The 11,860-nt window shown below is 42.5% G+C and overlaps 1 protein-coding gene across 2 annotated transcripts; it reads left to right on the top strand.

Moving 5' to 3' along the window:
- The first annotated feature begins 1,611 nt into the window (after positions 1 to 1,611).
- tmem176 (transmembrane protein 176) lies at positions 1,612 to 11,615 on the top strand. Of its 2 annotated transcripts, none has more exons than XM_027283261.1 (7): positions 1,612 to 1,758; positions 3,854 to 3,982; positions 4,168 to 4,278; positions 5,428 to 5,484; positions 6,076 to 6,219; positions 7,532 to 7,651; positions 9,256 to 11,615. In XM_027283261.1, the coding sequence occupies exons 2-7, from the start codon at positions 3,857 to 3,859 to the stop codon at positions 9,310 to 9,312; spliced, it is 615 nt and encodes a 204-aa protein (XP_027139062.1). In that variant the 5' UTR covers positions 1,612 to 1,758; positions 3,854 to 3,856; the 3' UTR covers positions 9,313 to 11,615. The 2 variants fall into 2 exon arrangements, with proteins under 2 accessions (XP_027139062.1, XP_027139063.1); XM_027283262.1 differs by lacking the exon at positions 1,612 to 1,758 and adding an exon at positions 2,043 to 2,186.
- Positions 11,616 to 11,860: the final 245 nt, after the last annotated feature.

The raw sequence follows: 11,860 nt of genomic DNA, 5'->3' as shown, positions 1-11,860 counted from the left end.
AAAAATCAGAGCGTGTGAGCGTGTGAGTTCATCAAAACCACATGTCGGAATCCTCTTAGGAAAGACAGGAATGCTGCAGGATGAGAAGCAGATGTGGTGGGACGAGGAGGAGGAGGAAGAGGAGGAGGAGCAGTGAGAGTATGAAAGGAGTGGGACTGAGGGGGGGGGGGGCATGACTGATCTCGAACAAAGTCACTGATTTTTCCTTATGCACACATTTGGGTCGTTTAATGTATTTTCACTTCAGCATATGGTGCTTGTTCATGTGGTCATTTTACAAGTGGGTCCCCATTAACAAACATAACAAACAGCATGTTTACTCTCTTCAGTCAGAGTATACATGCAAAGTAAGAGGAACTCTAAGTGTCACAAAGCAGCAGAATTTGTGGGACATTCAAAATTTTCCGTCAGCACAGAGAGGCTGCCGGACAAGGTGCATCAAGGCACATACAGGTACAGGTAAGGACAGACGACATACAGGTATGACAGGATACAGGTACAGACAGAAGACAAGCAGATATAACAGGGCAGACACCAAGTTAGAGAGGTTGTATACGGGTACAGACAGAGGACATAAAGGGTATACACAACAACAGGCAGGGTAGATACAAGTACCAACAGGCTGCATACGGGTATAAACAAAGACATACAAGTATAAAGGGTATATACAGTCTGTTGTTGTATATATAGACAGGCTGCAAACGGGATGGGTACAGACAGAGTACATACAAGGGTATATACAACAACAGACAGGGTAGATACGGGCACAGACAGACTGTATACGGTTACACACAGATGACATGCAGGTATAGCAGGGTACATATAAGTACAGACAGGATGGGAACGGGTATAGACAGAGGAAAAGCATATATAAACCGGGTGTAAAAAAAAAAGGGGGGGGCGGGTTATTGCTAGCCATAATGGTTCCAGCAGAGGACATACAAGTATAACGGGGTACATACAACAACAGACAGGGTAGATACGGACATAGACAGGGGACATACAGGTATAACATGGCACATACAAATACAGACAGAGTAGATACAGGTATAGACAGGGCGCACACCGGCACAGAGCACAGGCAGTGTGCAGACAGTGCAGATGTTTTTGAACTAATCAGTGGCATGGTCAAATATAGAGATGAAGTCTGTAGGCAAACACTGTCATAGTGTACGACTGGACAAATGAACAACTTCAATAAGTTTATGTTTGTTTTTGTCAAGTCAGTCTGTGGTAGTATATGAAATACACCATCATCTGATGTTGATGTAAACACACGAGCTTTAAAGTGAATTTGATTGTCAGTCTTCCGATCCATTGTGTCGGAACAATAAAAAAAAGAAAGAAAGAAACGGGGCAGTGTCCTGCTGATGGACTGCACGGTACCACTTTCTAACAATCATGACAGCGCCATATAACGCAGCGGGTTACTTACCTTGACTAAAAGTGCGGAGAGCTCTGCGGATGAAAACAACAGTCGTGCGTCACACCTAGAAAACGGTCTCCTTGACTGGGGTCGTTATAACGGTGAAAACACCGACCACAAAATGATTACTGGAACTGAAACTAGAAAAGGAAAGAGAGGAGGAGCTCTCCTGGATCTCTTACAGAGACAGAACAATCTCTCTCCCCTCTCTCTAATAAACACCCGCCTGCAAAACAGAGAAGTCAGGGAGGCACATTAAAACCAGGAGTGCTCCAAAGAAGCCCAAACCTATAAAGGAGGACACATTTATTCACTTATCCCGTGAGAATAAGGTAGGAACGGGACAATTTGTGTTTTCTAATAATTTGACAACAGCCTGCATGTGTCTTGTCACTGTCAGTAAGTAAGGGGCTTGGTGTTTAGACTGTGGTTCAGCTCTGTTAAAAATGTACAATCTATTGATGGATAAAGAGATGGTCAGTTGACAGACGTATAACGGGACTCAGGCCCTCAGTACTCTGTCTTCCCAAACACCGTGGCCAAACCCAAAATGAGCGATAAGCTTACGCAACCCATTTGTGCGTCGCTTGTGCGTAAACGACCATGTAGACTGACCGCGGCGCTCGTCGGGTCCCTGCGAGGGGATAGCGGCAGTAATGGTGGCGCGCAAACCTCTGACTGGATTCAAGCCCATTAGTGTTGGAGCGAATCTAAAAGAACCCAGAGGACCTCCTCAGGATCACACCACTGCCGGAACTGGGTATTTAATCAAAGTGGGACAGCTTTTACAATGTGTAACGGTACACACTGAGGAAACACACAATTACGCATTCATCATGTCAGAAGGTGGAGAAAGCAACACTTTCTCCACAGAAACATTACATGACATGGAGCCTCTCATGGAGACAGCAGTGTGTTTACATTAGGAGGGGATCAGAATCACTATCACTGGCATGTGTGTGTGGGACTCTCACTGTAACTGCCAAACCGTGACAGTAAAAGGCTGTAAGATATGTCATGAAGTATGACTGTGCTTTCCTGTATAGAGTAAAACACAGTCATAACCTTTATTTATACATTATCAGGGAATTTATACAGAACAAAGTAGTATTTTACATTAGAGACTGTTAACTGTACAGTGAAACACCGTAATATTTAATGGCATAATTTGCTGTCATGGTTTGTCAGTTTTCACCGTAAAAACTACAGACATTTTAAAATATAGAATAAAACATCAACCTTATACGTGAAATCAACAGTGCTAATATCATTTTACCATAATATTAAAAAAAGGTTACACTGTATTTACTATGGTCAAATTCTGGCAACCGCAGCTGCCAGTTTTTTTTTTTTACAGCGTGGTTTCAGGTTGGTCTCAATGTACATACACAAATATAGGCATAAATACAGCTTATAACTAGGACAGCAAGATTGACAGATTAACTACTATGTACAGATATATAATATGTATAGTCATATACTAGATATATAAACAACTTATATTTGTAGACAGAATAAGAGGTGTAATGGATGCTAAAAGTAATTTTAATGTATGTATTTATGCATGTTGCTTATGTAGAGGTAGGTGGATATGACTGTATATACAGCATAAGTAGATTGTGTATGACTGATGATATTAACATTTTGAGAATGAATCATTTCCATGCAGAGTGAATGTTTGAGACACAGAGAGTGTTCCTGACACTGTGTGTCTGGTGTAAACTGTTCATCAGAGCGATGGCCTGTATCATGCTACAGCTGTGACAACATGCTGTGAACATCTTTAGCTGAAGACTCCGGCTCACTGTCTTAAAGGACCATACTGAGTGTTCTCAAACACATAAATATGGTTTGCAGAGTGACTTGCTGCATAGTACACATGGGCTCAAATATTGGACTAATAAGGTCACATATCTTGTGAACATTCTGACACTATAATGTCATTTTTCAGACAGACAGTGAACTTTGTTGGAGACCTGTCTCTGTCTCAGCAGCACAGATTTCTCTCCTGTCAGTCTGGTTTCTTCAGAGATGGTCAATAACAAATGAACTCAAACTTCTGGAACAACACAGCCTGTCTTCATCATCCACACAGCACTTCCAAATTAGGTGTGGAGATCAGGGGCGAGGAGACTACTCCCACTTAGCAGACAGGAAGTGTCTGTTTGATGCATTCCACTTCATTTGTTTTTATTCAGATCTGGTGTCAATAGTAATGTTAACAAAGAGTGAATGTAGGTCAGCCAGTTCTCTGGCCCTGGTATTGTACACAAGGAGAGCAGAGCAGAACAGAGACTTCATTAATGTTGTTATGACAAGTCTACTGAACCGTGTTCACAGCTTCCCCCAAACCTCCACAGCTACAACATACAACTCTGTTGGTTTTGTGCAAACCCCTGTATAAGATGACTGTGCTGTCCTGTGCAGGTGATGGCGGTGGAAGTCTCCAGGGATCTGACCGTGCAGGTGCTGGAGGATACAAACATTGTCAAGCTGCAGGACAAACAGCAGGCTCTGCGCACTGCCATCCAAAGAGGAGAGCCCAAATGTCTGGGGGTGAGTCTACAACTACGTACCACATGATACACACAGAGGTGCAGTGATGTTCCTCCACCACTCTCTGCTGTGTTATAGGAGTGTGTTTTGTGGTGGTCATTCCTCTTATTCCTACTGAATCCTGGATCAGGTGTCACAGTGTAATGGTTTGTGTGTGTTTGTGTCTATGTATGTGTGTGTTCCAGGTGAGTCAGATGATGCTGGGGCTGATGGTCATGTCCTACTCCATTCCTCTGCACTTCATTGAGTTCACTGAGGTGGTCACCCTGGGGGTTCCATGGTGGAGTGGCCTGATAGTGAGTCTCCATAAGAGCTTAAAGCTTAAAGTTACACATAAATAACAGTAAGGCCACTTTGATTGACAGGTAGGTGGCGATACAAATGGCTTATCAGAGCACCCATGCATCTTCACGTCCATGATGATCCCCAGCTTTGCTGATATTTAGATTAGCAGAGGTAGAAGACACAGTACAGCCAACATGATGGTGGCAGCCTGCACCGTATATTTCCAACTTTAAAACATCTCCACACTAACCTGTGTGTGACATCACTCATGCTGTCCATTCTTCATACTGTCAGTGGTGTTAACGTCTTGACTTGCATCTCTTTTGTTGGCCTGTCTCAACTTTTCACAGGCAAATTAACATTAAAATGAATCTTGTTTTTTACTGTATATAAATGAACAGGAAAATAAGAATAAGAAAAGGATTTGTAAATAATGTCATTCTGCGTTTCAGTGTGTAATCCCAATGGAACAACTTTGCTAACAGCCAAACATCAACAAGGTCAACGACATAAGACAGAGCAGCCAGCTAATATTACTATTACACTATACTACTCAGCCCAGCTCGGCGTCTGTCTTTCAGCCTTTTATTTCACCAAGCTCTCACCAACCACTGAAAGTCAGTTTACTCTTGTCTCTTGTCAACTTCTTGTTCTATTACTCTCTCCTTTAAGTCTCGTAGTCTCTGCAATGTCTCCAGAGATTGCTGAGCCTGGTTACATTGGCCCCCCTAACACAGCACTGGTTCTGGAAAGACACTGCCTCGCCTCCTCCAGGCCTGATAAACCTCCTCTTTGCAGCAGTACAAAACTCCTTTAGTGACCATGTAAACACTTACACTCCCCCAGTGCTCTGAGCTCACAGATCAGGCAGCCCAACTAACAAACTGAGCTAACAATTAGCTAGCAGCAGCTACAGTTGGCAGCAGTTTACTTCACTGTCCATCAGGAAACTCTGTAAATCACAGACAGTTGAGGAAACCAGGACAGAGACAGAGACACCATTCACCTGATTATAAGTCAGTGAAGCATCAACATGATTATCTGATGCTGCATGTGTTTGTTTTATAAAAGTTACATCACATTGCTTTAAAGGCAGAGAGATTATAATATTATGATGTACTGTCGTGTTCCTCTGTGCTGACTGTCTTCCTGTCTCCCAGTTTATGGCAACAGGAGTGGCCGCTGTCATCTTGGACAAACACTGCACCATGAAGGCTGTGAGTCCATCAACAACACACACGCTTACATATATTTGGTGATCTCTGACATTAAATATTTTGGGGTTTGTCATCATTTCCATGACCATTTTCTGTTCCAGCATGTCACATAGGGTCACCCAGGGTCAAACATGTACATACGTTGTTAGAGGACAGAAAACAGCTGTATGTTTGTGTTCAGGTGTTTTTCCTGTGATATCTAAGGTCAGAGGATAGAGCTGTCTCACTCCCTCGGCACAACACATAGGAACATAACGGAAAAGTTTGTACAGAGTCAGATAACATTGTTGGACTACAAAGGAGGAGCATGTTTCCTTGTTGTAGATTAATTACATTTATGGACATGGAGTAGTTGTGTTATTCTGAGGGCACGGAGACAAGACAGAGAGGACAGCTTCTTCAGAACTGCGGCTGCATCATGCAACAACGAGTGTATACTCAAAACTATTTCTCCTTGATCAAGTTTCAGTATCAGTTATTACTGATCAGACACATGCCAGGCCTGCCAGCCGTAAATATTCAACACATCCAAAAAAACATTTAAGGTCTAAGTCAGACTGGTGCTCATGTTGTTTCTTTTCTGCCCTTCAGCTGCAGGTGTGTTTGGCGGCAAGCGTGGTGTCCTTGACAGTGTCACTGGTGGCTGTGAGCATCTACTCTGTGGACATAGACAGGAGTCCCGAGGAGCCATGTGCCAAGACAATACACGGCTGTGGCGAGAAATACTACGCCATGGTCAGTTTTCAGCGACACGTCTTGAAGCTGTCAATATTTGAAATGTAAAAGTGTGCTTTGTGGATGGACATGAAGGTGGCGCTCCTCAGAAAGCAGAAGGATGGTGACACATTTTCAGTTGTTCTTATATCACATTGGCATTTCGAAACACTGATGACTCGGAAGTCAAAGTGCTGACTGTCAGCGTTATTCCGACCCTCGTCAGCACTAACAGTAACAGTTTAGTCTGGGAGAAAAGACATGTTGTGTTTCTGCTCAGGTTTGTTGGTTGGAGGTGTGCCCGCAGAGTGCAGTGAATGGAGTGTGGTGTCTGGTTTGACCATGTCCTGGATGTAAGGGGCCTGAATCATTTGCAGCATGGTAGACAAGTATTGCAGTGAGTGGAGTGGGGTGTAGTTAAGGCTGGCTATGGAACGAGTCTCCATAAGTCCCCACGTTCAAATGTCCAACTTCACAGCAGAAATAAACATGTTTACAGCCTGGTACAAAAAACAGTTTAGGTCTCCATACAGTAGTTAATTTCCCTGTTCATGACAACTGTACTGAGGGTTAAGGTCTTGTTTAAGCAACCAGGCTTCATTCAGCACCCACACTCCACTATTTTTGGATTAGTTGGGAGCTGGTGGAGGTACTGCCAAGATCAGAGCCACCACACTGAGCTTCACAATGGCTCTTCACAAACCTGTGGGTGACTAATACTGGACTAGCTGGGCAGCCCCTGACAGTTTGGCATGTCAGCTGGAGATAAGACTTCCATCACATTGTGGAGTCTGAAAGAGGCTCAGAACAATGGAAGAATTTTAAACAGACCTCTGTCACCACAGCAAATGCATGTGGCTACTTGCAAGTTTAACACTTGTGGTGCTTTAGTCAGTTTATTTCAACATGCACACAAAAACATCAGGTTAACATTACATAACAGGTTACAAAAGTGATAAAGATGGAAGGAAGAAACATTTCTACAGCCTACAACAAAAAAACATTGCTTGTAATTTCCTGCCATGTGTGGACACATCTTCCAGGATAATCATGAGGTGAGGAAGAGGTAGAGCAGGATTTAGGGTCTCATGAGGAAATCTGCATGTTTCCTTCAAAACTACCCCTAACCCAAAGGTAGATTCAAAACTGTCCCGGGTTTAGTGTAAATGCCACTTGGCACTATCTGAGCAACACTGTGTGGAGTGTGTGGCTGTGCTCAGCTGACCGTCACAGCTGCTCCAAGAATGAAACCTGCTGCTGTACCTCATCAATGTGTTGTGTGTGTTGCAATAACAAAAGTGTGAATGTGTGTGCTGTGTGTGCTTTACAACAGAGGCTGAGCAAAGGAGTGAAGACGTCCCTCCTTCTCTTCACCTTGGCCCAGGCAGTCATCTCTGGCATCTTCTGCTTCCTGCTCTTCAGACAGAGACGCAGCTTCGGACCGTCTTACAGTGTAAGACTCCAACACTTTCTCTTAATTACCTTGATTAATCTACTGCACCAGATCACATTAGAAGTACACCTATCTCTGGATTATGAAGATTATTATTATTATATATCAGTCAAGACCACAACTGCAGAAATATCACCAGCGTTTCCTATTAATCACCTAATGAAAAATATTTTTTATTAAAATACTTTTACACTTGAGATGGAACTGACATCTGTTTCACTTTACGGCGAATCCGTTGGTGCACTGCTGAAAAAAGAACAGTTTTATTACAGACTACAGTCAACACACACACTTGATGACTTGCTGCAGCTCCTTGTGTGGTTGTGTCTGGTCCCTCCTCTCCAGGTCCTGCACGCTACTGTGTTAAAAAGGGGAGCGTAATTAGACAGTGATAGTGATTAACACTGCTCTCCTGAGCCACCTCCACACCTGTCCCCTGCAGCTGATGCACCCCTCCACAATAATATTTTATATATGAAAATGTATGCAAGGAAATCTGTGGGACTTAGTGAGAAAGCTGGTCTTGACTGGTTTAGCTGGTCTTGACTACAACACTGGTCCACGTGTAGTTTTATATTTGTTTTTCTGCATGCCGTGACATGACTAATATTCCCACTGTGGAGAGGGATCATTTTCTTTAATTATCTAATAAAGCCCGGTTGAGCCTGACCTGAAAGAATGTCATCAGTCTGTGACTCAGCGCTGAGTTTAACAACCAACACAAAAGTTCAGTCGTGTTTTTTTATTATGTTCTTTTGTTCCGTTCAGATAGTTGTGCTGCATAATAAATCTGCAGCTGTATGTGAAAGACCCACCACAGTACACATGATTGCAACACATGCCAGTGTCCTTTCAGTTAGTAACAGTGACAGACAAGACTCAATTCATGAAACATGCCAGAGGATTTGTGTCATTGGCTTGTGGCCGTTACTATGCCGATGTAGTAAACAGTAGCTGCCAGAGAGACTGACAAATGAATTTATTGTAGATTGTGGCAGCAGTAGCTCAGTCCATGGGGACTTGGCTTGGCTACGTGGCTGACCATCACTCACACCATCATGAGCCCTTTGTGACTGAGGAATTAATATGTTCATCTTAGAACCTCAGAATACAGCAGGAGGTAACTGCAGAGTGTAGTGTGATACAAATTATGTGTATGATATGTAAGAGTGGCTTAAACACGAACTATGAGAAACATGTGAAAAGACCACGGTCACAGTCAGACCACGAAGAGTTGCTACTGTTTGTAAGACCTGTAGCACAAAGATAAGAAAGATGAGTGTGGCAGGCTCATGTGAGACATAAAAAATACAAAAACTGTTCAGTAGTACATAGAGCGGGCAATGCACAGCTGTACATTTGTAATGTAGAGTCTCATGATGGTGTGAACACTGCTGGAGACAGCAGACATACTTTTTGAAGAGTCATGTTCACATTCTATTTTAATATGTACTGAGAAAGGGAAGTAATTGATTACATGTAATCAGGGTTACATAATCTTGTACCTTCCACCTCTTATGAAAGAACAAGATATGTTCTGATATGAAGATCAAAGTAAGACATCCAAAGTGCTGACATGAATGCTGTCTTTCTGTTTTTTACAGTCTCTCACTCAAGCTGCTCAATCAGATTCCACAGCACTAACCCAGGAACAGAACTGATCATTCACTGGACCGGTGGTCAGTGAGGTGATGATCATGATGATGATGATGATGATGATGATGATGATGATGATGATGGTGGTGGTGATGATGATCGTGTTTCATCATGTTGTTCAGACTGAATTTGTTTATCTACTTATATATGACTTATCCACACTGTTCTACCTGACGTGTCACTGTCATCTGCTTTCAACATTGTTTTTATGAATGTCACGACCTGAGTATTAGATTATTGGTAGACTTCAGCCAAAATGTTAAACAAACACTGAGCTGTAATCAAAAAAATGAAGAGAGAAATGAATGAACGGATGAAATGGTAACTAACAAACATTGGAATGACCATCGAGACATCGAGATCGTTCTCCTCTCTGCTAAAACCATCACACAACGCTTTTGTGGCCAGAAAAATGTGAAAATGTGTCCTGATGATGGCGGCAAACTGTCTGGGTGGTACAGGATGCAAAGTGCAGCCATGTGTGCAGGAAGTGGTGGGCATTGTTGTGTCCGCAGGTTCAGGGTGCATCTGATATCTGTTCACAGGTTAGGCAGAAATGTGCCTTTACCATCATTCTTGTGTTGCTAATCAGACTGCAGAGGAAGTCTTGGCCTGGATATCCGTTATCCTTCTTCCAGATATCTGGAAGCCCAGAAACATTAGCCAATCAGAAGATAGCCGATGGGTACCAAAGTTTAGGTTAAAAGCATCAATATTTGGAAGATCCACCATCTGTTTAGCCAACCATGTCACAAAGACTTTGTCAGGTTGAAAAACAGTTGAAAAAACTAGGCCAGACAATAATCTGTAGACTCTGGAACACAGTGAAAAAAGGTTCTATGTTCTGCTGAGAGGAAGGTCTTTATGGGTCTCATAAGTTTTTAAGGTGTCACATTTCACAAGTCACACGCTCCCTGAATTTCTTGACTAGAAAGGATCAAGAGGATCCACACAAATAGGCGAGGCTCACAAACATATTTCCATTATATCTGTTATATAATCTATTCCAAACATGCTAAATTGATGCATAAATGATGATATATAAGTGATAAATGACAGACACAGATTTACAGACACAAATCAGTCTGCATTTATTTGTGTATAGTGTTCTTCAAGTTATGGAACCTGACTTTTGTTTGTGAGACACCAGATTTTGACCATCACTGTGTTAAAGAGGCGATTCAGACCAAATCATGCAGAATGCAGGTTCTTCCATTCATTTGAAGAGAAGTCGCCTGTTCATGCTGCAGCGACCTGCGGAGGAGAAGTTGAAATAGAAACCCAACATGATGTCACGCTGTGATGGCCAATCCAGCAATCAGATCAGTCAAATGTCTCCATAATCAACCTGAAATGTGATTCAATCCAGGCAGAGTTCAGTTCATGGACTCCATGTTATTTGATCTGATTGTTTCACAGCACAAACCGCCAAACAACCCTGCAGCTAATCACCACATCGCCTGATTTGGTCTGAATAAATCCAATTAGCACCCCCACCACGGTGAAGCCTGGTGGTAGAAGCACTGTTAACGGCATACCTCTCTGCAACATGCCTTGTTAGGGTAGAGAGTCAATACAGCTAAATACGAAGCAAACCTGATGCAGTCTGTGAGCTTTCCATCAGGACAGTGAGCCCAATGTAAAGCCAAAACTACACAAGAGTTTCTTTAAAGCAGCTTGCTCATGGTGGGAATTGTTGAGTCTCTGTACAAAGTCCAGTCTAGACCTGCCCTACAGTATATGGAAAGTGTCACGAGATTATGTCTGTTTGGTGCTACAAGCTAGTAAATAGACTTTCCAAAGTCAGTAATCAATCATGAACTTTCATGTATGATAATGTTAACGTCCTGGATTAAACTGCAACCCACTCCACAATCTGTGGACATAAAAAACAGGAAATCCTCTCGGCTGAAGCTGAAACTCTACTACAGTCGGTCATTTTCTGCCTCGTAGCACTGCGATGTACAGAGTTGCCAGAACAGCAACCTCGTGTATCTGAGAGGAATCCTCACCTGTGAACAGTGCTGCAATTTGCTCCTCATGCCCACACAGACACAAAGCTCTCTGACTTGTTCATTTGAGAATGTTTCCACAATGTTCTGTTTTTTTTTTCTCTCAGTTTTGGAGCAGATGTGTGTATGGCACAAAGTATACATTTTCATGTGCACTGTTTTTTTCGTTGTTGTTTTTTTCTAAACACAGACATGTTCATCCATTTTGTACTAACTCTTTGATATAGTTTTGTGTATTTTGTGGAGACTAAAATCACATGTACATAAATATGAATTAAACCTGTGATCCAGTGAGATGCATTGTGTCCGAGTGTGTGACAGAAGAAGTCTGGAGTTACAAAGAGCAAACACAAAGCTCTGCTTTGTTAATCTGTTCAAAGCCACATATGTGTTATTAATGAAAAACATTCATGAGGACTTCCAGATGTGAGCATAATTGGCTGTTAAGAATGCGCGTCCTGATTTTGATGATATTTCATGACAAACATTAGTTATTACAGGAGGGCTGAGCTTGACACAGAATTCACACATTTCTTTTACC

Source organism: Larimichthys crocea, chromosome X (genome assembly GCF_000972845.2).
Source record: "Larimichthys crocea isolate SSNF chromosome X, L_crocea_2.0, whole genome shotgun sequence".
Lineage (NCBI taxonomy): Eukaryota > Metazoa > Chordata > Actinopteri > Sciaenidae > Larimichthys > Larimichthys crocea.
This window is presented reverse-complemented; position numbering and strand designations above follow the sequence as displayed.